Raw genomic sequence first — 27,839 nt, forward strand, 5'->3', positions numbered from 1 at the left:
TGAAAGTGTGTGTGATAATATTGCTAAGGTGAGTGGGTGTCAGGTCACCACTTTTGAAGTGACGGCAGACTTTTTGGTGATACAGCCATAACCTGTTGGAGTCTGAACTGTGCAGGAACTATGTTGGAAAGGGTGCATGCTTCCAGGCGCAGTAGTAGGCCATTCTGGAGTCCATGGTCATTGTTGGACTGCTTGTGAAATACCATGATGTCCAGCTGCTGCAGGGTATGTTCCAGGTATTAGTGTACAACGCAGAGGCCTGGGATTGGCTGGCACTCAATCTCAATAGTGCAACATGTATCCCCTGCACAGGTGAGCAGGCACTAACCATTATGACGATCTGAAGTGGCAGAAGAGGGGACTTCTGGACACCTGGCTCCAGGATGCTTGGGATGGGATGCCCCACAAGTTTGTAAGTCCTGTTAGCATTGTTTTACCAATACTTAATCTGAATGTGTGATAGGTATCCATAATGGTATGCTTCTCTCACTACAGCTGCAGAGGACAGAGTTTGCAACCTAGAGGTTCATGAAGGGCACCTGGCCAGGTTGCATCATGAGTGTGGTGAGTACAGATGTGAGTACAGATGTATCTTGCAATCTATAGTCATATAAACAAGAAAGAATAAATTATTAAATGCCATTGGGCATATAGTTTTGATGGTATTGCAATGAATTCAGTCATAGACCTGGACTACAATAAGTGAGTACTGCTAAGTATAGTGCAATAAAGATGAAATGATAAAACATGGTGATGTTAAAGAAATAAAGTTTCAACTGCAATCATTGTGGAATTGCAGTTGTACTGCAATACCTGCATTATATGAACTGTTGTGCAATAAAGACTGGAAAATATACCAAAGACTGCATGAAGGCACCCCTAATAAAGCTGTGTTGTGCAATATGTATAAGTAGGGCTGTTGTTTATGAAATTAAGTATGACATATGCTCTGAACTAAAAACACAAAGAATACCACTAAGTGTCTCAAGGTTAGCTAAGAAAGGGTGTTATGCTAAACTGTAAATTGAGAGCTTTACTACAAGCTATATGCATTATGAGGTTTACTAGATTCATAGTTTGGTACTAGGCTAACTGTCCTTGTGGGCCATTTTAAGCCTAGCAAATTACCCCATGGGAGAAACAAACCCTGCACTTTGTGTTTCTAAGGTAAGCACTTTAACCATTATGCTAGCCTCCCACCCCAAAAAGATTGCAGGGCTGATTGTTATTCTAAAGTTCATAGATTAGTACTAAGCTAACTGCCCTTATGAGCTATTTTAATCCTAGCCAGTTATTTTTTGTGAGATTGAAACCCTGCACCCAGTGCTTGCAAGCCAAACACCTTAATCATTAGACCACCCTCCCAACCAACTACTGAAATTTTGAATCAGCTTTGGTTGACCATGTAAAATGTCAACCCAAAAATGCTGAATACAAAATTTTGAATAGGAAACCAAAATGAAAATGAATAAATCGACAACCATGGTTCGATGTATTTGACATAGCAAGAGGTGATGTCACTCACCTCCTGCTATGCACATTAACATACCGTTGAACTCTACAGTCAACGTTACATTAATTCTACTATTTTGCAGGGGATCTACATCCCCCTGCACCCCCACACCCCTTGCATATTAAATATGTCAACTCCGAGATCACACTACATGAAGAAATGGACTAATTCTCTTTTCCTCACTGAAGTGCAATCTCCCTTCACATTGTCTGTGCGTCGCATGTCTAAAGGTCAAGTGCACCATGCAGCTTGATCATACATGCTTGACCTATATTGGTTTGATTACATGCTTCTTGGAAACCGTGATTTTGACAATCGGAGGTTCGACTGACTGTCATTATGGTAAGTCATAGTAAATCCACTATGATATTTGTTCTGCACTAAGATCTGAAACAATACCAGGAACACCCAAGGTATATTGTGTATATCAGGATTGTCTTGTGTTAACCATTGCATTTCAGCTATATGCATTCCTGCTCCAAGGTATGGTCCTGCAGGCAAGTATGAAACTGTAATAGCTGTAGACTGCAAAAATACTGTCTGCAACTGCATATGGGTCAGGTAGCCAACCCAGCACTCTGGTATGGTTTGTACATGTCATAGATATTTCCACCCACTAGGGGGTTATTTTGAACACTTGCAGTCTATGTATTAATGTGCACTTTACCTAGTATCTCTGTCATGCATGTGTTCAAGTGTCACTGCAGTCTTGTATAACACTCTACTTATATTACCAGGTCATATTTTCTTTTCAGGTGAGCTCTAGGCAAATACCAGTCAGTCAAGATACAGTAGTAACTCAGTAGCTCAATTTGTTAAATGCTGTGTCTGTTGTACATTTTGTCACACACAGACCAGGGTTTGAATCCAGTGACAAGTACTAGTAAATATTATTGAATCAGTTATGTATTGTTAACAGATATTCTCCCCACGGGAATTACAGGTAAATAGGTGCAGTAGTCCTTATTATGGGTCAATAATTTGTGTGTTCAGATGTAACAGAGTGTTAGCATTGCTCAGGAATGTGATAAGATGTCATAAAATAAAGGCAACAAGTACAATCTGTTAACCAGTTTACTGTGTAATTTAATTTAATCCTGACTTGTGCTTAGGATTAACTTTAACCTGTGGAACTTGTTTAACTTGCTTACTTATGTAATCTCTTCAAATAATCTGTTTGTAATATGTAATGCTGGTATTATGTAATGCTGTATCTGCTTACCCTTGGAGCTTTTCTCCCCGGGCCTCCGCTGAAAATGGACATGCATCCAGTCGGACTATCCCGGTCAACAAATGTAAAATAAAATAAAATAAAATAAACAATACTATTAAAAGATAATACAATAAATAAGACATATAATCTTGACATGGCTGTATGCTTGGTGTACTTGTGAATGTTTGCTGATAGTCTAACCCCATGCCTATAGTCATATACTCTCTGTACTGAGCACGAAACATGTTTCTCAAGTGTCATGCTGTCACAGACTGTGATCACTGTTGCCTAATCTCTCTGTCACAGATCTATCATCAACATGATTATGTCAATAACACAGTCATACTACATCAGTCCACAGTATACATTGGTAGTCATATAGGTCCACCTGACATGTAATAGTCCTCTGTAGTTGTGTACCTGTAGGTGTTACAGCTTGGCCCATACTATCCCATGTGGACAGTTTGAGAGGTATGTATGTGCTACAGCAGCTATAGGGCACTGTTACACATAAAGGAAGGGCAGACCTGTAGATTATATAACAATACTGTTGCAAACTATATAGCCTATACTGTTATTAATGAACTGTGTTTGTCTCTCTGCCCACCCCTTATCTTCATCATAAGTTATTATTGTTATATTATCGGTTATGGTTTACTGTTAACATATGTTGTTCTCTAAACATTATGTTGGGCCTTGGGTTTTATTATTGTTATGTATTACAATGGTTGCATGCTAACATATCTTGTTGAATTACCAATGTTGTTGGCCTTATGCCATAACTGTTAATGGCATGTTGTTCCTATACTGTGTTATCTCACTTATTGTTGTGTTCCATATACTATGCAATTTTATGTTACTGGGTTATTTGCAATGGTTTGGCATGCTGTTATAACTAACTGAATGTTATGTTCATTACTAACCTGTACACATTAAAATACCTCAATAAAATAGCTTGACTAGGTATGCCGATTCCCGGCAATCCACTTACCCTACCTAAGCCAGCCATGGCACCGGGTCCCAGCATGTCTGGGACCCAAGCCAGTGGTGCTTCCTCTGCTGGCCCTGCACCATCTACGAGTGGAACCACCTCAGGGGACGGGGTCCGGTCAACCTGAGAGTGGGGGTGGGGAGGGGGTTGTCACACAGTACACAGCCAGTACACGGTAAAGGTACAGGTTGTGTGGTGTGGCTGGCATCCTTTTTACTATGTATGTGAGTCGGAGTAAGGTATTAGTCCCTAGGGCACTAGGTTGTCAGTGCACATGCCATATGTTGCCGCTTGCCAAGGCCAGGTCATACTGGGCATGCCTACATCTGCCTACAAGGGCAGCCTCAGGGAGTTACTCCTTCATGTCACCCTATGGATGTGGCTGTGGAGACCTTGGCACTGTTGGGGGGCTCTTGTCCCTTCTCTGTGAAGATCCTGCTGCAGCTTTTTCCACAGGATCATATTGTGTAGCATGGCATATACTGTGAACATCTGTGCACATGTGGTTAGAAAGTGATTCAGGGCTCCACCAGATATATCAAGGCAGCGGAACTGTGACTTGAGCAGCCCAAATACATGCTCTGTGATGTTCCTAGTTTGTGTGTGTTCCTCATTGTGGCTTTCTTCGGTAGGTGTGTGTGCATTTCTGATGGGTGTCATCATCCATGGTTCCAGTGCATAGCCAGCATCCCCCAGTAGATGGCCATACAGGATGTCCTGCCTGGCAAACATCTGATACAGCTGTAATGTGTGCCAGATATGGGAGTCATGATAACTGCCAGGGCTGCCAGCATACACATTCATGATAATGCCCTGGTCATTGCACACAAACTGGAAGATGATGGAGTGATATCCCTTGCTGTTGGCATAGACTCTACCCTCCTCAGGTTGGTGCTTTAATGTGTACATGAGTGCAGTCTATGGCATCCAGTACCTCAGGGTAGTGTGCTACATGGTAGAAGAGATGCATACTGCTGGCCTTCTCCTCAGGGGTGCAGGGCAGAGAAATGTGCTCACTGGTATATGTTTGCATGGGATCCAGGAACTGGTGAAGTACCCTGGATGCAGATACCTGTGAGACCCCCCATTATGTCACCAGTTTGGTCTTTGAAAAGTACCTGTAAATAGTATTCTAAGGGCTACACATACCTTTATTTCCAGTGGGCTGGGTTCTCCTCTGTTGACTCTGGGTCTGTGTTGAGAGCAGCGGACTTTGGTGAGTTCTTGTAGTATGTCCCTGTACACCCTGTAGCACTCTACAATCTCCAGCTCATGTAGTCCTTGGAAGGTTACCCTGGGCCTGAACACTATTCTCCTTCTCAGTCTAGGCCTATTGTCAGTAGCAGCATCAGCACTGACCTCAGCCTCTAGCACATACTGATGTAGCAGAGCAGCAGCAGCCCCTATCATTCTGTAAGTTAAAATTCCCAAGTCTGTACTCCAATGGTGCAGATGAGGGAAAAATCAGATTGTAGGGTGTATGCATACTTTATAGTGCTCCACTGCAGATGCAGCCTCTGTGATTGGATACCTATTATGCATTCATCCTGCCAGGTAGATCACTGAGGGGTTTGAATGGCCCAGTGTCAGTGGAACAAGGGTTATCAGTAAGTTATACATGACTTGCTTTTCCCAGGCAATTTCTTTTTTTTTTTTAATGCATTCCCTACCAAGCACAGCAGCATGGCGCTGGTATAAATACTTCTTAGCAGTCTGGACACACCCCCATGCAAAGGCAAACTCAGCATAGCTCATACCAGCTAAAACACATGCCACACAACTAAATAAAGCTTAGCAACACTGAACACCCCCCACTTAGATGAGAGGTACCCCACGCAAATGGGCACCGCTGAGCTCCAATCCACGTATACATATTGTGACACACACCCTTTTGATGTCATCTAGCTCTTCTGTGGACATCAACATGGTTCTGGGGCTACACGGATTTTATCCACAGATAACAGTAGTCCATTTTTGTTATTCAGTAACCTCAGCTCATTTCTATACAGATCCATGCACACAACCTGGATACGTCACTATTCCAGGGCCTGCCTCCTTAGTAGCCACTGAAATCTACCATTGTACATACTCCATGCAGGGCCCTATACTGCATTATTCTCACATATTTGTTATTTTTAGTTTTTAAACATTTTAATTTTTTTATTTTTTTTTTGCATTATGGCTGGTTTGTGTGCTGCTGTGTGCCGTGCAAATGCAATATGGGTATTAAAAACAATTATTACATTATTTTGCATTATTTTTTGGACACACATGTCATAGTTTTCATCTGCCTACTATGAAATTTATGACCTTCTAATTGGGCTTTTACAGCCCCTGTTCCATTTTTACTGTCTTGTACATGAAAATTTTCTGTGTACACTTGAAGCACCAACATGGGGTCTGCACGGCTGCCTATCTCCTTGTTGGATCACTCTACACCCTCATTTGCATACAATTCACCTGTTTATGAGGCGATTTGCATGCCATGGACACTTCTGTGTCTGCACGCTCATGCACGCCCCTCTGCTCTGTTTACTGGATCGCACGGCTGCTTACTTTCATGTAAGCTCCATACCAGAATGCCTACATGGAAAATTACTCCATGTAGGCTTTATTGAATTCCTCACACTATCTCATATGTATTATATTCTTTATTGGCATTTAGCAATTTTGTATTTCCTTGTCTCCCATGGACATGTTGTATTATTTTTATTGCTCACCAATACAAATTCCCATGTTCCTTATGAGAAGTTTCTCAAACCTGAACAAAATACATTCTCTATTTAATTGTGCTTAAACTTACTGTAGTGGAGCTTTTCTTCCCAGGCCACCACTGAAAATAGGCTTCTTGCCCACTCAGACTTTCCAGTAAACAAATGTAAAATAAAACATAAAAATAAAATACTGTGTGTTTTAAAAAAATAGCCTACTACTTCAAATAAAACATGGGGGGGGTGGCTAATAAAAGTACTGTGAATTGTCACCATTACGGACATATCTTAGTAGCCTTTTCACTTTCAGGAACAGTGCTAACATGGTGCTACTTGGCGCTCCACCTCAAAGGCATGCAGCACTACAAAGGGCTGGGTCTGTCGCCATAGTGTATGCTAATGAGGCAGTCCAAGGGAGAGTCACATGCTAACTACATATGTGCTCTCTATCTCAGAATTGCCTCAAAGAAGGCTTGTAGATGCCAAGTGATTCAGGAAATTGCTCAGACATAGAACAGCACAGCTGACCCCACCACATCACAATAGTGAACACAGCCAAAAGGCTATTTTCATCTATGGAAATCAAACATAGTATGGGGATTAGGGGGTCAGGTGAACTACTAGCCACCCATTGCCTCAAGGAAGGATTATAAATGCCAAGCTTGTCAGGAAATTGCTCAGACATGTAGTGAATACAGCCAAAAGGTTATTTTCATCTATCAATATCAAACATGGTATGGGGATTAGGGTTTGGGGTGAACTACTAGCCACCAGGGATTACTCTTAACATAAGTGCCATAATGACAACTACATCATATGAAGGTCAGGATGGGGGAACCACTAGCCACTAAGGGTGCTACACATACACCTTAATGTCACCAACATCAGTGGTGGGACTGGGAAGATGGGGGAAACACTATTCACCAGTCATTACTCTAAATTTATATGCAACCAACATCAGTATGGTAAATGGGAGTTGGGAAACACTAGTCACCAGGCATACTACACTTGTGTTGTAATGGCATGTAATACAGTAGGGGAATCAGGGATAGGGGAAGCACTGGACAACTCAGGTACTCTAAACATTTGTGCTTTAATAGCAATTCGGCAAGTATGGGGATTGTTGGTTGATGGACAACTGTTAGATAGGGGAAGGGCAGACAACTCAGAGACAAGTACAGGGACTGTGGTGTGTATGTCTGTTTGTGTTTGAATGTGCACTTGTGTGCCTGGGATAGTGACTGTGGGGCATTTCCTATGCCTACATGAACCAGCCACAGTTAACACTGTTGATTTGTAGATCAGCAATGATCTGCACATTGCAATAGTAACTGTTTTCTAGAGACATGCAGATTAGCTGATAATGAGGTCTTTCATCATCACAGCTAAAATGCCACTGAATCACAAAATAATGTATTGTGAGAGCATGTCTTTTTTAGTGCAACCATCCAAGGTACTATTTATATCTCTGCAACCTATGAGCTACAGACGTGAATGATGACCACAATCTACCATATCCATCAGTATGCTAAGAAGAGATAAAGTGAATGCAGCCTTCATGCTACAAACCTGAATGATGATCTCTATCAACGATCCCTAACATTTTGCTGAGGAAAGGTAAAGCCAGTGAAGCCAGCATCCTACAACACTGAATGATGACCTCTGTCCACCATCTCTATCAGTGTGTTGAGGTAAGGTCCAACCAGTGCAGCCTGTATTCTACAACCCTGAATAATGTTGGTTATCTGCCATCCATAAAGTTCTTTAAGGAGACAAATGCAACCAATTTAGGCTGCATGTTACAACCCTGAATGCTGATCCCTATTCGCCATCATTCACAATGTCCTGAGGTAGGGTGCAACCAGTGCAAGCTCCATCCTATAAGAATGAATGATGACCTCCTTCCTCCATGCCACCTCTGTCCACCATCCCTAGCAGTTTGCTGAGGTAAGGTGCACCCAATTCAGCCTACAAGCTACAGCCATGAATGACGATGGTTATCTACCAACCCTAAAATTATGTCAAAGAGAGAAAAGTAACAAATTTTGCCTGCATGTTACAACCTTGAATGCTGATCCCTATTCACCATCTTTAACAATGTGCTGAGGAAAGGTGCAGGCAGTGCAGGCTGCATGTTACAACCCAGAATGACAACCCCTATCCAGCATTCCTAATGGTATGGTGAGAAGGTACAAAGAAAGCAGCATGTCTGCTACAACCATGAATAATGTCCTCCATCTACTATTCCTATTGGTATGCTCTAGGCATGTGCTACTATTGCAGCTTACCTTCTAAGAATCACTGATGATGTCTCCTTCCAACCATCTCTCTGGGTATGTTGCAAAGAGGTACAACCAATGCAACCTACCTGCTACAGCTGTGAATTACGTCCTCTGAGCATCATACCTAACAACATGCTGAGAAGTTGAGCAATTGATGCAACTTACTATTTACTAGAGCAGATAATGACTCCTGTGAACCATCCTTAATAAATGCTGAATAAAATGGTGCACACCAGACTGAATGCTGAACATGCATGCTGTTGAAAAGAGGGATATACAACTTGTCTAGGCAGGTTATAAATCTAAGTTGATCTGTGGTTATTCATTTGTCTTCTCAGAATCCAAGAGACCAGATTTAAGATATTTCCAGGCTGCGTATGGGTCTCCTTGATAAGGGAGTTCTTTGGGAGAACACAAACATACCACATCTTTCTTCTGAATATATTCATTTAGTAGGCTTTCTCCGTGGCACAGAGGGAGAAGTCCTGACTATATCTCAGATGTTCTGAAACCAAAGTTACAGAGATTGGAGGAATCAGGTAGGGGCATAGTGGGAATGACAGCCAACATTAGCCTGCTCATTCTGCAGGTGAGCACACAGCCCCATACTCTAAAATGTCAGTATCTACTGGCAGAATTGTAGCTGACTCATTTCGTGTCCCATAATGTTCCATACTGGCACCCCTCATCTGCAAGAGCTGAACACAAAAAATCTCCATTTCAATGTGGCTGGTGCACCAAATCTCAGGAGCAAGCCAGGTCCCATTTCTCTGCTTCTGAATTCCATGCTGAGGAATGAATAAACACATAAATAAATAAATACAGACATACGTAAATGGTTCATTCCAATCTGGCTAGTGTTCTCCTCATCAGGAGCAAGCCAGATCTGTTTTGGTGCTGCCCACTCCCACAAAAAAAAAAAAAAAAAAAAAAAGGAAAGGCAAAGCAAGGTCCTGCTTCAGGACAACTCTCTCTACTTTTAAAGCTATAAAAAATGGCTTGCAACATTTGTATTAAGTGGCTTCCTGCAAGTTATACCACAAATGAAGCACTGATGGCAAAGGTAATATCTGCATTAATTTATATACTGACATTCAGAAATATAGATACAGAAATGAACACTGTATTCACTACTAGTTGATCAGCATCTCCCAATCGCTCACCCTATCATCTTGCACCTGAGGTAGCTAACCCCTTCATCCCACCATACTATGGCAGTGACTACTGGAGAAAATATACATCATATACAGTGTATGGGCTGAGGATGTGTGCTTGGCTTTGCCTAGCTGAATTCTTGCTGTAGACTTCACAAGGTATAGCCAGGCACATACATGCCCACATGAGAAGACATTACCGCCCCTTCTTATGGGAGGATGCACGTCACCCACTGGAGGAAATGTAAGAGCCAAAGAAAAAAAAAACCCTAATTAATGTTTGGATGACAGCCTCCCGTAATCATCACTATCTCAGGGGGCAGAGATAACCACTCATGGGAGGTGTATGGCTGACAGGCATTAAGGTAAAATAACACACATACACACACACACACACACACATACACACACACACACACACACACACACACACACACACACACACACACACACACACACACACACACACACACACACACACTATCACTCAAAATGATAATTATTCAGACAATTAACTGGGAAGGAATAGGTGCCATAAGTAAATCCATGGTAGATTTTATGATCTGTAAATAAGTTTCTTCAAAGAAGAGGTACTACAGATGAGAGCTGTTCAGAGGGGAGCCATTACTACCTTCTTGATTCTCAGAGACAATGGGATCTTTGTTCTCTGAATCCTAACAAGAAGTAGGAGAAAGGAGACCTCCCCTCTCTTCTTTCTCCAGGCTTGGTGTGCTCATGCAACAATGATGCTGGTTGGGTTTGGCATGTTTAAGGCAAACACCACATATTAGTTAACAGTGTAGTAGAGCTCTGAGACAAACCTGCCAGAAGTGGCATGGGGACTTGACAGTCCAGAACCAAGCCCTGTGCAAGCAATGGAATGTCCTTTAATGATATGTTTTTGGACCTGTGAGGACAGCTGTCACATGACCTCAAACAACTGCCTGAACTCTATTGCTTGAAATATGAGAAAAGAGTGCTGGAAGAACTCATAGACTCTTTGTTACCAAATCATTAGGTGCTGATGATATGTGTGGTAAGATCCTGAATGAAGAGCTCTTGGTCCTGAATGCTACAGCCAGCTCGGTCCTGAATGTTACAGCCAAAGGGCCAGTTCCAGGATTTGACTGGTCAAAGGTGTGCTCTAGCTAACTGAGCTACCAACATGAGTGACCTACATCATAAAACACATCCCCAAGCTATTTTCTGAGAGTGCATGCTGCATAGACCCGTTGTTGCCCAACAGAGTAGAACATAAGAAACTATATGTAAGAACTATGAAGCTGCCTTAGGAAACAGCTTACCATGAGGAATCTTTGAATATTGGCTGCTTTCCATTTATTTAACCTTCTTACCATGATCAAACAAATCCTGAATCTGCATGAGGGACCATTCTATCAATTTTTGTTCTCATCTGTTTCAGATGACACCATTCATTGGGTAGCAAGACAGGCCAGGAATGTTTTCCCCTACATCTCAGAGTGACCAGAATGAACTATTAGTACAGATGATGTTCTTATTTTGCAGCCACATGAATGCTTAGAAGGTTTTGATGCTTTAGGGATTGAACATGTGGAACCTTCCCCAGTGAGCAACAGGACTAAGATCCATACTGCGAGATGGCAGGAAAGAACTACCAGGCTTAGGGACTAGATGTGGTCTGCCAGTGTGGGCCTGACATTTCTGCATGTCCAAATATAGGGTGTATGTGGCTCTGCACATTGCCAAGCAGAAATGCAAATGGCATTAAATCCAGTAACAGACCCACTGAGATCTATAGATAGTCTTCAGGAATATTAGAACTTCTGTGGAGTGCATTTGGAAAAACATTCTTTCAGAAATACTGTTTTAATAAAGGCCAGAACTTGTTAAATTATACATTTCATACAAATCTCCAGTATGAATGCTGGTCTACAAATGTTTGTGTTGCATGGTTTACCCTTCACACTTTTGAAGCTGGTTTTAAACTTAAGAACTCACTGTAGCAGTCACTCTGGCAGTGTTTAAATGTGCTGGGGTAATGCAAAACAAATGATACCATCTTTAGACAGTTTCTACTGCTTTTGCTCCAAATTTCCTCAGGCCACAAACAAAGAATAGTTGAAGTGTCACTAGAATCTCATTGCTGTTGTCACTGTACATCTATCTACACTGGTACTAGATTTTGTCTTTGATACCGAATTAACTGCAATAGAGATTTCTTCCACATTTACACATACATTCAGCAGGCCTCCCTCCTTAGCATTGTCATACATTTTTATACAGTAGCAGTAGCCAGCTGCTTTCCTTCTACTGATGCAAATATTAAATATATGTGTCTTTTTCCATATTTGTAGGTATGTTTGTTTTCAAGAAACTAAATAGCCGTGTGAGATTATGTATGCTGTAGCTATGTGAAAGGGTTGGGGTAATGTCCTTTCCATCTCTCAAAGTACCCTTCTGGTGCCCCACCCACCCAACCTCTAGCATGTTCTGGAAAATATGTCAGTGAGTAATAAATCTGAAATAAGTTGTGAGAAAAAAACAATTGAACTGATATACAGGAATTCCACCAAGCTTAACTTAACTGACATCTGGGGCCAGATCAAGAATTCCAAATAAAAAAAGGTAAATACAAGAACTTTAAGGGATATCTGAGTGGCCATTTAAGGTTTATAGTAAGAATCAGTTCTAGAAATTATGTTAGATGTGCTATCAAAAATTGCCTTACAATTCATGAAAAACACATTTGTAGATTTCTGACTGTGAATTAGCTTATTGTATTCAATGTAAATGCAGCATTATAAATATTTAAAACTTTCTTTATCTGAAGGCACTGAGCTAAGAGGTACCTGGCTAAGGGTGCATAGAAGTACGACCATATACTGTAATAGGAACTATTTAGAATTACGTTTGTGCATTTCTCTAGACAAGCTCTACAACTCTTATTTTGTTTCTTATGTATTATAGTTACATTCATTCACAGTATATTCGCACTCAGCAATTTTCAAGAAACAAAGAAAGAAGCAGATTTCCTCACCTGTATATAATCGATCTTCTCTGCCTGCTTAAGCTGGAGCTCTGTAATGTATTTCAGTTTTAATTCTAGAGCATCTGTAGCAGTGTTCAGTTTTTTCTAGACATACAGATAAATATTAAGTCAGCAGGTTTTCATATTCATATAGTATACACTGACTGTATGGTCATATAGCAATGGCTATAGCTAAATATGCAAATCCAGATAGAAAAACATTTGACAAGAATAGTCTTAGATTTATATTATAGAATTTAAAAATACAGTCTAAAGTATGGCTAGAATAATTTCAGATAAAAATAGCCTGAGAAGAGTTAGGACTGAAAACATATTTGTAAGACATTGTTAATATTGTGCAGCGTAACTGATGCATGGCTTTAATATCAGTTCATACTCCAGTACCATCACAGTTTTTTGCTCCTTTACCTTTTCCGTAGCTGACCATCAGAAACCACCAGCATTTATCCTTATTTACTGGGTCTACTAGACCCGCCCCATAGCCTCCACCAAGCTCAACTTAACTGACATCTTGGGCCAGTGAGGAGATAAATAATACTAGTGCAACATCCAGCTGCTACAGGATAGTGTGACCTAACCCCTCCTAATACTTGGCAGCATTAAAAGCACTGCATAGAGGATGTATCAGTAGGTGAATACCCATTCTGCTCAGGCTGAACCTCTTACTAAGTGGTACACCCGCTTTGCAGTAAACAGACTATAAACAGATTGTTAGACACATAAGCTGTTATACTGCACCAAACCTAGTAATTTGTTCTCTCTCTCTCTCTCCTTCCAGAATGAGTGAGCCAACATCACTCACTCACTCACTCCCATCCTGCCCCCATGCAGTCTCTCCAGCTCCCATGCTGCTAGCTAAATATAGGTCATCAGGATCACAGTAAGGGATTTATCCCTCTGTGCCATGGGGCCACTTACATGCATCAGGATGCTCACTGATACAAAAATTATACATCACATATGTTTTTCTGTACAATATCATCAATCAAACATTACATAAATTGCTCAGTTCTTGCCTTCCCTTAAATCTCAATCCTCCTCCAAAAGTTTTCTCTGTACTATTTTCACAATATCGATTTATTCTATGTAATTTGCTGCTACCCTTTTATAAAGGTACAACTTCTACTTCTTTTATCTCTGTTACAATATTCACTACTTCAAATATGGTTTGTTTAAATTTTGATTTCCATTTTCTAGTAATTGTTTTTTTGGTAGCCACTAGAATTAAATTTAACAAGGCCTTACTGTGTGTAGACAATTCAAATCCTATATACCAGTTCAAAATATAAATTCCTTATTTATACCCATTCACTTTCCCAGTATTTCTGAAACAGTATTCTGTAGGGTGGTTTTAAAATCTGCCAGTTCATTGTACCCCCAAAACATATGTCTACAGTTACCTCATTCTATTCTATCACACCTCCAACATTTGCCATCTACCTGAGGAATATTATTTGGAGTCTACTTGGGGTATAAAAATACCTATGCAAACACTTCTGAACAAAAATCCTAAATCTTCTACACTTTGTTGTATTTTTGGGATTCATACATATGTCCTACCATTGTTTCTTTGTAAATTACATATCCAGTCGCTCTTCCCAATATTTTCTAATCTCTACTAATTGATTCCTATAAATATTATGCAATATTTTACATGCCCTACTAATTATCCATTTTAACAACAACTTCTGTTGTTGGTTCAACTAAAAACACTAGCAGTATAGGACTTTCACTTAGGATTCCCCTATCCCTTTCTCTTTGCCTATACTCTGATATCAATCCATGGGAAGGCAGTCTCTAGATGTAGTCCAAATGCCTTTCTGGCCTCTTCCCATTCTCTTACCTTCACCTCTCTATTTGCCCCCAAAACCTTGGTTCCTTTGCCAGCATCTAGCAGTACATTCCAGTCTCCCTCTTGCTTATTCTCTGTACCACTAATAGCAGTCATCCCTCTTGGCAAAGTCTTCTTTCTGCATTCTCGTGCTGGCTTATTTCTTAGAATACTCACCACTACTTTATGAATATAATATTTTGTATGACTGATGAGGACTGTATGAGGAACAAGAAACTAAGTGTAATGCTGCTAAATGCCAGAAGTCTTAACTCCAAGATGCACGCACTCGAAGCTCTCCTCAGTATGGAGAACATTGATATCTGTGCAGTGACAGAAACCTGATTCAAGACTCCAGAGAGCATCCCAGCACTACCAGGCTATACCTCATATCATGCTTTACGGCCCCAAAACCCGGACCGAACCACAAAAGGAGGGGGAGTTTCCATATTTATCAAGGATATCCACACCTCCAGGTTAGTGGCATTGCACAAAGTATCGGAGACCATCCATGTGCAACTAACAGTGGGCAAGACTGCTTTTCAGTTTATAGCATCCTACAGACCACCCTCTCAAAGTCAGGAATCCCACTCGGCTTTCCTGAAAACATTGGAGAACATGAAAACCTCTCCGAACCCCATTATATTGGGTGACTTCAACTACCCAAACATTGACTGGGAGCACTACTCAAGCCCCAGCACCTTAGCCCAAAGGTTCCTGGAATTTATAAACTCAAATGCTATGGAACAACTAGTCACCACTCCCACAAGAGGGGACAACATACTAGACCTGATCATTACCAACATGGGGGCTCTATGCTCCACACCAGAAGTATATCCCTCATTGGTAAGATCAGACCATAAATTAATTTCACTGGATGTCCACATCCCGACCCCACCCCCAGCCCAGAAAACCACAGTGAAAAACTTCTCAAAAGCGAACTTCTCACTTCTCAAAACTGAAGTGGAATCCTTCAAGGCCCCAGGGCCAGTGGAAACTATGGCCCAAACTGCAGAATCCTATATAAACGCATTCTACGGACATCTCCAGGAATGCATGGATCATGCTATCCCAAACAAAACCAAGACCCAATCATCCAAAGGCAGGCGTCCAGTCTGGTGGACCCCTGCCATAAATAAACTGTACAATAGAAGGAGGAAGCTACTACATGATAGAGCAAAATCCCTAATAGGGAAGGCATCTCTGATCAGTACTAGCAAAAAATTGCGATCCCTCATAAAATCTTCCAAGGCCAGCTTCGAGAGAAAAATTGCACAGAACACCAAAGACAATCATAAGGCTTTTTTCAGTTATGTTAGAAACCTGGGATGCAACTCCCAGACTTGTTCTGAGTTGATTCTAAATGACAAAAAATACACTGAACCCACAGACATCGCCAATATCCTGGCAGACAGGTTCAGTGGAAACTTCTCCACCCCCCCCCCCAAAAGATCAAGTATCTATCCCGGCAGAGGGCTGCCTCCCAAACATCTCTGATGCTCAGGTGAAGGCTGCCCTCTCCAAAGCAAAAAACACTGCTTCCATGGGACCAGATGGCGCCCCAGGTTGCGTCCTACATGAACTCCAAGAGGAACTAATCCCTCAAATAAAACAGCTATACAATCTCAGCCTCACTACAGGATATGTGCCCACAGAATGGTGTACAGCAACAGTGGTCCCACTCTACAAAGATGGAGCCTCTATGGACCCTGGAAACTATCACCCCATAAGCCTGACTAGCTTAGTCTGCAAGGCTATGGAGAGGATCATCATGGAGCTCATAAACAAAGACATTGGTGACCTACAGACACTAGATCCTACCCAGTTCGGCTTTGTCAAGGGCAGATCCTGCCTTTTGAACCTGGTTGACTTCTTTGAAACAGTCACCAAAGCTATAGATGAAGGGAAGGTAGTCCACACAGCCTATCTGGACATTGCAAAGGCATTTGACACAATACCCCACTCGGGCATCATAGATAAGCTATCCAGCTTAAATATAAACCCCTATGTCACAAGATGGGTCACAAACTGGCTCAAAGACAGAACCCACAGAGTGAGAGTTGCTGGAGCCATGTCAGACTCAAAACCGGTCACAAGTGGCATCCCACAAGGTTCTGTCCTGGGACCACTCTTGTTCGGTATATACTTTTCCGAGGTACAGGCAAACATGGGAGGACTATGGCTCACCAAGTTCACAGACGACTGCAAACTGGGTGCCATAATCAACTCTCCAGCTGACACAAACATCCTTCAAAAAGGTCTCACAGAGACAGATAACTGGTGCCAGCGCCATGGTTTAAAGCTAAATGCCAAAAAATGTATAGTCATACCCTTTGGCAAAAACAATGTGCCCACAAATTACCACATAGGCGGAAACCCATTAAGTACAGAGAAAGTTATTAGGGACCTGGGGACCCAAGTTGATAGCAATCTCTCCTTTGAAAACCACATTGCAAAGTGGTTAGAAAGACCTTCTACATAGCCCACCTCATCACAAAGGGTTTCACATCTAGATCAAGAGAGGTAATCGTGCCCCTTTATTCATCCCTCATTAGGCCCATCATAGAATACAATGCCGCTTTTGGGATGTACCTTACCCGACACCTGCAGCAATTAGAAAGACCCCAAAAGTATCTCACCAAGAGGATCAAGGGTCTCAAACAGATGCCATATGCTGCTCGGTTAAAAAAACTCCAGCTCTACTCAGTTGCATGCCGCCTACTTCGAGGCGATCTATGCCTGACATACAAAGCTATGTCAAATCCAGAATTAATGGACATGCTCCACCTCAGTAAATCTAAATCCCTTAAGAGCCACACGCCCGAGGGACTTGAACCTCAGCACAGAAAAAATAGAACTTGCTGGAGGGACAGGTTCATAACCCAGAGGCTCCCTTCACTCTGGAATAGAATTCCAGCTCATGTGAGGCAGAGCACCTCACTGAATCTCTTCAAGAAGAATCTCGATAGGTGGAAGGGGGATCGTAGGTTTGTCCCAGGGATTACTCCCATGTCACTATTAGACAGAGGCACAGTAAACTAAACCTTAAAAAGGGCACAGTATACTCAAATCAAGGGGTGGCGTAAGCCATACAGAATCGGGCTAGGCTTATAATTGCCCCAGGGCAGATAGCCTAGTATGAACCTATGAACCTATGAACCTATGATGTTATTCTCCTTAAGGATATGCATCCAAAATCCCACTCTCTCATTATTTCTTGAATTTTCTACTTGTTTTATCATCATCTCCTCTACCTTGAAGGGCAACTTTCTGCTTGTATTATATAAAAATGCCACATCTGTGTAGATCTAAAATATCCCTTCAAATCAAACATTCCTAAACCATCTTGTTCTATTAGAAGGAACAACTTATCCCACTTGACTCGTTCTCTTCCCCTCCCAGATCAATGTTTTCAACTCTTTTTTAATTACTAACCACAACCTGTCTTCTGGTTGATAAATATATGCCAGACTGAAAACATTGTCATTGATGGCATCTTGTTATCCATATCCACAGACGACAGCTTCCACTTTCTCAATTTCTATATTATTTTTACTGTAGACTCTTCCCACATATCCTTAGCTGCCATAACAGACTCCTTTTTAACCCATACTCCTAAATATTTCATTTTATCATGTCCCACATAAATATGGGTATTGCTGAACAAATTAATGTGTGGTTGCACACTTTACAGCTATTGCCTTTGTTTTATCTTCATTCATTTTATATCTTGTAAAAACTTCATACTATCTCAGAATGTTCCACAACACTCAGATGTCCTTTTCTGGTTTTATCAGGTATGAAATAATATTGTCTGCAAGTAAAGCCAAGTTTTCTGGATTGATATACTAATTATATTCTTCAGTTTCTGAGTCTCTTACTTTCTTTGCCAATTGTTCCAAATATAATGCAAATAAAAAAGGAGAAAGAGGACTCCTCTGCAGAGTTCCTTTATTCAGGTACAACTTCTCAGAAAGGAACACTCCCACTTTAATTTTTGCCTTCAATTCCTCATATATCTTCCTAATTAACTTCATTATTTTGTTATGGAATTCAAATTCTTCCTTTGCCCTACTCATTAAATTCAAGCTTACTCTTTCAAGTGGTTCAGCTGCATTAAGACCCACCAACAACAGAGGTATTTTCTTACATTCTGCTTCCCTCTGGATCATTACTGTTCTATTAATGTCGTCAAATGTTAGGCTCCCCTTCACAAAACCACATTGATCAATGTCTATCAATTTTGATAACACATTTGCCATTCTGTTAGCCATTATAGACATTAACACGTTATAATCATGTGTAACAGCAAACACCAGTGGAATAAAAACAGTGCCAGGAGTTATAAAAAAAGTTTATTCGCTCATAAAAATTAAAAAGGTAAACACTTTCACATCCGCTTCCTCAGACCTTCTACAAGAATGAATGAGCTAGCATGCTTATATATGCAGACATCAATCAAACTGGGCCAAACAGGTTGAACAAGTCACTTGAAGCATTATATCGAACCAAGCATAAATATAGCATATGCATAATAAAAAACAATTAAACTAATAAGACAACCTATGTAAATCACTCAAACATTCCTGGAAAATGTAACAATGCACTTTCAGTACTGAGCCACCATTGACCTGTTTGAAGGAAATACTATAAAAAGTAAAAAAACGTACAATAAAATATTTAATAACACTCAGCAGTTATTACTTTCTAAGGCTTCATCCCTTTAGAATGGGTCTTAAGGGAACTTTTTCATTAAGACCACTGCCCTGATCAGCTCTTAATCTTATCATCCAGTTGACTTCCCTCATTTCAGTAAGGTTTCCAATATCACCACCTTGAACACTGAGGTTTATCCTGTCAATCACCATGAAATTAAAAAAGTGTCTCATATCAGTGGTCATAACATGTTTGGACAAGGCATTATTGGCAGAAGCACAATGGATACTATATAAATGGTCCCTAATCCTGTCTTCAGAGGTCTATCCATCTTGCCTACATAAATTGCTTGGCAGACCATGCATCTAGCAAGGTAGACCACATATGGAGTCAGACAGGTTGCCTGTACCTTAAAATTAAACCTATGTCCATTATCAGGACCCACTACTGTCTACATAGTTACAAAAATTACATGCTCCACATGCCAATGTACTGGCTCCACACTCAGACACACCACGTTTCCTGTTATCTGGATAGCATAACCTTTTTAGATTTTTCTTATTGTTGTATAAGACTCTAGGAGTGTCACCTACAAGCCTCTGGGTGTTGGGGTCAGTTGTTAATATGTTCCAGTCTCTCTTAATGGCATTCGTTGTCATCCTAGTGTCAGTAGTGTAAGTTAGGGGAACAGAGATATTAGTAGGTTTAGTTGGAGTTGGTCTCCTACCATTGAAATCAGTGGAGTGTTCAGAGTAGTACTGTCTGGCTATACTGGATCCGAGTGGAGGTATGCTACAAAGTATATCATCAACCTCCTTTTCTTTATAGCCTCTGTCAGTCAGCTTACCTTTTAAGCATAGCAATTCAGATTTAAAACCATCATCTGTCCCATTCAGCCTAGAGGCTCTCAACCCTTGTCCCTTAATTATATTCTTAAACACATGTGATGGATGCATGCTATCTCGATGCAACAGGGAATTCCTATAACAGGGTTTCCTATATATACCAGTACAGAGGGAACCATCAACCTGTCTAGTTAAAAGCATATCCAAAATTTCAGCTTGAATATCTGAATAGTTCAGAGAAAATTTCAAAAAACTGGTAGAGGAGTTCAAATCTTGATGGAACTTGATTAACTCATCAGGATGGCCTGTCCAAACAAGAAACAGTTTGCCCACAAATTTATGATACAACAGGACATATTGATGAAAACTCTGTGTTGAAAACATACAATCCTCTTCCCATTGGGCCATGACCATATTGGTGTAGCTATTGGCACTAGAGGTGCCCATAGCCATGCCACCTCTTTGTTGGTAATAAACATAATCAAAGACAAGAATATTATTTTCAAGTACTATTCTCATACAAACATCTATCAAGTGACACGCTGAAGGATCATATGCACTGTACTTGGACAAGTATCTACCTACATAAGTCAAGCCAGCCTGGTAAGGAATCATAGTAAATAGACACTCAAGCTGACCTTTTGGATGTGCTTTTAACTAGACAGGTTGATGGTTCCCTCTGTACTGGTATATATAGGAAATGCTGTTATAGTAATTCCCTGTTGCATTGAGCTAGCATGCATCCATCACATATGTTTAGGAATATTGTTAAGGGACAGGGGGCTAAGAGCATCTAGACTGAATTGGACAGATGATGGTTTTAAATCTGAGTTATTACTCTTAAAAGGCAAGATGACTGACAGAGGCTATAAAGAAAGAGAGGTTGATGATATACTTTGTAGCATACCTCCACTCAGATCCAGTATAGCCAGACCATACTACTTTGAACACTCCACTGATTCCAATGGTGGGAGACCAACTCCAACTAGACCTACTAATATCTCTGTTACCCTAACATACACTACTGACACTAGGATGACAATGAATGCCATTAAGAGATACTGGAACATAACAACTGACCCCAACATCCAGAGGCTTGTAGCTGATACTCCTAGATACTTATACAAGAATAAGAAAAATCTAAAAAGTTTATTATGCTATCCAGATAACCAGAAACCTGGTGTGTCTGAGTATGGAACCAGTAAATTGGCATGAGGAGCATGTAATTTTTGTAACTATGTAGACAGTAGTGGGCGCTTTCAACATCCTGGTAATGGATGTAGGTTTAATTTTAAGATTCGTTCAAACAGTCAGGAAAAGTCTTTAATTAACAAAGCATAAAATCCAACCACATTGAGCGCTTTCGTCTGCTCAAAGCAGACTGCATCAGAATAAAGAATCAATAGTGCCTCTGATTTTTATACAATTCTTTAACCTCAACAATTATTCAATAATTAATAAATTGATTAAAAGAATCAAATTAAAACATTTTTTATGCAAAGTGGGTTCTCACAACTTGGTTAACCCCTTAATGTTTTATATGTTCTTAAACCTAACCAATGAAGTGCAGCTATGCTAATAAATTGTATGTTTAATTGTTGTATACATTTAAATGTAAACATGTGAATGTGTATTAAAAACAATTTAATAATTCTTTTTGTGATGTGTATTTAAAATGTTTTTTGAAAAAGAAAAGTAATTTGGCAACGTCTAAAAAAGTAAACTGTGTTTCAAATCAATATACAAAGAAATTTATAAAAAAATTTTAGTTGTTGTAGTTGTGGGACAACCTAAAATAATATAATTTGGTTAATTTCAAGACAGTGTACACAATAAATTTTAAACTTTAAAACTTTTTACATTAATGTGAACCAAGTAATATAAAATACAATAAATACTTATTAAAAAATTTTCATATTAAAAATTAAATATTATATGTTAAATGTTTAATAAAATATAATATACAAATGTTCTAAAATTGATTCTCCTTTTGTCTAATATATCATTATATTGTTAAATATTGATAATGATAATGGTCAAACCGAGGCAGCTTTGTCAATCAATATAGCTTTTATATTAATATATTCGTTGAGACCAGGAAAATAATTGGACTTAAGTCTCAACTGCCACTTTATCTCACTTTGTAATAGGATGTTCTTGGTGTCACCTCCCCTGGTGTCTGTTTTTATCAATTCTAAAATTGCAAACTTAAAATCTGTAAAACCTTAACAAAATAGAGAATGTTTGTAGAGGGCACTAGTCTCCTTTTTTACCTTAATGTCATTCATATGTTCGTAGATTCTCTCTCTAAGTGCCCTCTCGGTTTTACCCACATAGAAGGAGGGACATTTAGTACACGTGGCTAAATAAACTAACATCCTACTACGACAATTGCCTTTACAAAATAAATGTAACCTTACTATTAAGACCATTTTTAAGAATTGTATCTTCCACCTGATTAATGTGTGTACATTGTCTACAACTACCACACCTTGTTGTTCCTTTCTTTTTGTTCTTGTCAAATGATATTTTCCTTCTTTCAAACAATCTTTTAAAATTCATACCTGTCTTGTATGTCAATAAGGATTTATTTCCAACTATTTCATAAATTTCCTTGTTAGTCTTCATAATGGACCAATTATTTTCCAAAATTTTGCTGAAACAATCTGAAAACTCATTGTATTCAACAATACATGCACCTGAAAAATCTTTGGTGTCATCCTTCTTATTGTCATTGTGTGTCAACATTTGACCTAACAGGGGTTTAAACTTAGTCCCCCACCCTAAATAAACTTCCTCCAAGGTTTCACCTACTAACTGTTTGGGATATCCTCTTTCTAAAAATATTTCCATTAAAAATACAAACTCAAACAGTAAATCATTGTGTTCTGAAGTCATCCTTGCAATTTTAACAGCCTGTCCCTTAATAATGCTTTTCTTTTGATGAAGAGGGTGTAGGCTGTTGAAGTGAAGATAACTATTGCACCAAGTATTTTTTCGGAAAATATTGGACTTAAAACCTTTTGCCTTTTTACTGAGAGTGATGCCCAAATAATTTATACTGTTGTGCTGTACTTCGTAAGTAAAGGACAAAAATTGGTGGTTTCATTTATATATTTCATGAATTTCTCCAATTCACCATCTTGGTCTTCTTCCCAAACAAGGAAAATATCATCCAAAAACCTGAGGTAAATTTTAATGTTTTTCATAAATTTACTAGAAAAAATATATTTCTCCTCCCATCCAAGGAGAACAAGATTAGCATAAATGGGGGCGCATGCTGCCCCCATAGCCACCCCATCACTTGTTTGTAATATTCTCCTTGGAACAAAATGAAATTGTTATCCAATACAACTTCAATTAATTCTAATACCAGTAACTTAATGTCTAATGGGCCCTCAAAATGCTTATTAACACTGTTCTCAAAATGGTCAAACCCCCTGTCTTTGGGAATACACGTAAAAAGGTCCTTAACATCTATAGTAACCAGTTTACAAGTTTCTGACCACAACTGGTCATTTATTTCACCCAGAAAGTCCCAGGAGTCCTGTACCAAATGTTTTTGCTTCTTTACTGTTTCTTTTAATGTTTGGTCAATGAAAACTGCCAGTGGGTGGGTCTTGGAATTTTTCGCTGAAACTATGGGGCAAAAAGGAGGTTCCAAGATATTTTTGTGTATCTTGGGTATTCCAAAAAATTGGGGTAAATGTGGGTACTTTTGTTTCAAAAAATTGTAACTCTCAATATTTATTCTGTTCTCTATAAGGTACTCTTCCAACAGGGAGTCTATCCTTTAATAAGCTATTTGAACTTCATTGAATGAAACCATAGTGTAGGTTTCATTGTCGTTCAACAAGGTGGTTAACAGGTCATTGTAAACTTCCTGATAAAAAATGACCACTCCCCCACCTTTATCTGGTTGCATAAATCTTAGATTTACATCTTCCCTTAATGATTTCAAAAGTTTCCCCTCCTCTTCTTTTAAGTTGTTTGTTATAGTTCCTCCCCTAAATTTACCATATATTTCATATATTCCGTTGGTTACTATAGTTTCAAAGGTGTTGATAACCGGATGTAATGGGGGGTTAAAAATGCTCCTCCTAGTTAAGGTTGGAAGAATGTAAGGTGTATCTCTCTCTGTGGTGTTACCTTGTATATTGTTGTTAAAAAGTTTTTTGTCATGGTTAATTATTCTCAAGTTCAATTTTCTAAGATATAACTTCAATTCCAACAGTATATTCGCCAAATCACCATGAGTAGATCTAACAAATTTAAAACCCCTTGAAAACAATTCGAAATGTTGTTTTTCCAATTTCAAACTAGTATAATTATATATTTTGAAACCTTTATATTGAGAGGTAATCCCATTTTTTTCTTGTCTCCCCGTGGCTTATTAGAATGAAATGCCGCTGTTTAACGTAAAACATTAAACCCTAAAGGTACTGTACATGTTAATGCTCACATAACAGAAATAGCGGCATTTCATTCTAATAAGCCGCGGCAGCCTGTGGGGGCTACGGAATTTTATTCAATTGGTTATAAAGACATTTTAGACAAAGCGTACTTATTTGACAAGTCTTTGAACTCTTAATCGTGAAGGGTTGCAACAACCCAAAGGAAATGTGGTTAGACACAAAGAAATAACTTTACAAGAAAAGATGTTTGAGTTTGAGAAAATGTTATACAAGTACAAATGTCTTCAAATAGACAACAACTATTTACACCAATGTTTAGTTAACAAGATAGTCCCTCAGGGACTAAGGTTTTATAAATATCCATCTGGTATTAACGATACAGAAAATGTTTTGTCGGATTTTTATTTTTTTTTTGATGACTGTGGTTTTGCTTTAATATCTAAACTAATTAAATATAATGAAGTGCAGCTTAAGAAACTTTTAAATGAGGTGAATAGTGTTCAAAGTGACATAGTAAATGATTTATTATTTGAGGAATATGAGAGTTTGTATTTTAAAATTTTGAAAAGAATTGAAAGTAAAATTGACAAGGTATATGAGAGGAAGCAGAGCAAATTATTAAGAGATAGAGAACAATATAAGAAGGGCAAAAGCTACCCTCTTCCTTTTCAAAAAGTATGGAAAAATACAGGAAACCAGTTGAGTAAAAATGATAGGACCACCCTTAACCAGAATGACCTTGAGAGAACTAAGAGGGTGGAATTTCATGACAGACTTGAACAGGGAAAATACACTGAAAGAAGAAATGGATATTTAGATGAAATAGATTCTTTCCAGGAACCAAAAAAATCTTTTTTAGGGCCCTGAAGATCAGAAAGACTGGCCAGCAAGCAATGAATCCCCTCAGACCCAGGCCCACAAGAATATATGGGTGGGAGCGATTTTGCTTGGAAAACCAGGGGGAGGAGAGGGAGATAGATGTAATTAGACAAGAAAAAAATGGGATTACCTCTCAATATAAAGGTTTCAAAATACATAATTATACTAGTATGAAATTGGAAAAACAACATTTCGAATTGTTTTCAAGGGGTTTTAAATTTGTTAGATCTACTCGTGGTGATTTGGCGAATATACTGTTGGAATTGAAGTTATATCTTAGAAAATTGAACTTGAGAATAATTAACCATCACAAAAAACTTTTTAACAACAATATACAAGGTAACACCACAGAGAGAGATACATCTTACATTCTTCCAACCTTAACTAGGAGGAGCATTTTTAACCCCCCATTACATTTGGTTATCAACACCTTTGAAACTATAGTAACCAACGAAATATATGAAATATATGGTAAATTCAGGGGAGGAACTATAACAAACAACTTAAAAGAAGAGGAGGGGAAACTTTTGAAATCATTAAGGGAAGATGTAAATCTAAGATTTATGCAACCAGATAAAGGTAGGGGAGTGGTCATTTTTTATCAGGAAGTTTACAATGACCTGTTAACCACCTTGTTGAATGACAATGAAACCTACACTACGGTTTCATTCAATGAAGTTCAAATAGCTTATAAAAGGATAGACTCCCTGTTGGAAGAGTACCTTATAGAGAACAGAATAAATATTGAGAGTTACAATTTTTTGAAACAAAAGTGCCCACATATACCCCAATTTTTTGGAATACCCAAGATACACAAAAATATCTTGGAACCTCCTTTTCGCACCATAGTTTCAGCGAAAAATTCCAAGACCCACCCACTGGCAGTTTTCATTGACCAAACATTAAAAGAAACAGTAAAGAAGCAAAAACATTTGGTACAGGACTCCTGGGACTTTCTGGGTGAAATAAATGACCAGTTGTGGTCAGAAACTTGTAAACTGGTTACTATAGATGTTAAGGACCTTTTTACGTGTATTCCCAGAGACAGGGGGTTTGACCATTTTGAGAACAGTGTTAATAAGCATTTTGAGGGCCCATTAGACATTAAGTTACTGGTATTAGAATTAACTGAAGTTGTATTGCATAACAATTTCATTTTGTTCCAAGGAAAATATTACAAACAAGTGATGGGGGTGGCTATGGGGGCAGCATGCACCCACATTTATGCTAATCTTGTTCTCCTTGGATGGGAGGAGAAATATATTTTTTCTAGTAAATTTATGAAAAACATTAAAATTTACCTCAGGTTTTTGGATGATATTTTCCTTGTTTGGGAAGAAGACCAAGATGGTGAATTGGAGAAATTCATGAAATATATAAATGAAACCACCAATTTTTTGTCCTTTACTTATGAAGTACAGCACAACAGTATAAATTATTTGGACATCACTCTCAGTAAAAAGGCAAAAGGTTTTAAGTCCAATATTTTCCGAAAAAATACTTGGTGCAATAGTTATCTTCACTTCAACAGCCTACACCCTCTTCATCAAAAGAAAAGCATTATTAAGGGACAGGCTGTTAGAATTGCAAGGATGACTTCAGAACGCAATGATTTACTGTTTGAGTTTGTATTTTTAATGGAAAAATTTTTAGAAAGAGGATATCCCAAACAGTTAGTAGGTGAAACCTTGGAGGAAGTTTATTTAGGGTGGGGGACTAAGTTTAAACCCCTGTTAGGTCAAAAGTTGACACACAATGACAATAAGAAGGATGACACCAAAGATTTTTCAGGTGCATGTATTGTTGAATACAATGAGTTTTCAGATTGTTTCAGCAAAATTTTGGAAAATAACTGGTCCATTATGAAGACTAACAAGGAAATTTATGAGATAGTTGGAAATAAACCCTTATTGACATACAAGACAGGTATGAATTTTAAAAGATTGTTTGAAAGAAGGAAAATATAATTTGACAAGAACAAAAAGAAAGGAACAACAAGGTGTGGTAGTTGTAGACAATGTACACACATTAATCAGGTGAAAGATACAATTCTTAAAAATGGTCTTAATAGTAAGGTTACATTTTGTAAAGGCAATTGTCGTAGTAGGATGTTAGTTTATTTAGCCACGTGTACTAAATGTCCCTCCTTCTATGTGGGTAAAACCGAGAGGGCACTTAGAGAGAGAATCTACGAACATATGAATGACATTAAGGTAAAAAAGGAGACTAGTGCCCTCTACAAACATTCTCTATTTTGTGAAGGTTTTACAGATTTTAAGTTTGCAATTTTAGAATTGATAAAAACAGACACCAGAGGA

General features: G+C 39.0%; 1 protein-coding gene across 1 annotated transcript in view; it reads right to left on the reverse strand.

Annotated features, from left to right (window-relative positions):
* LOC122813702 (zinc-binding protein A33-like) overlaps positions 1–27,839 on the reverse strand; it is a 623,295-nt gene that overhangs the window by 291,613 nt on the left and 303,843 nt on the right. Inside the window, exon 2 of the mRNA XM_044086157.1 lies at positions 12,884–12,979. Coding sequence (XP_043942092.1) covers positions 12,884–12,979 — 96 coding nt within the window. The remainder of the gene's footprint in view (positions 1–12,883; positions 12,980–27,839) is intronic.

The sequence above is a fragment of the Protopterus annectens genome, chromosome 10.part0, assembly GCF_019279795.1.
Source record: "Protopterus annectens isolate FY-2018-M chromosome 10.part0, PAN1.0, whole genome shotgun sequence".
NCBI classification, from domain to species: Eukaryota; Metazoa; Chordata; order Ceratodontiformes; family Protopteridae; genus Protopterus; species Protopterus annectens.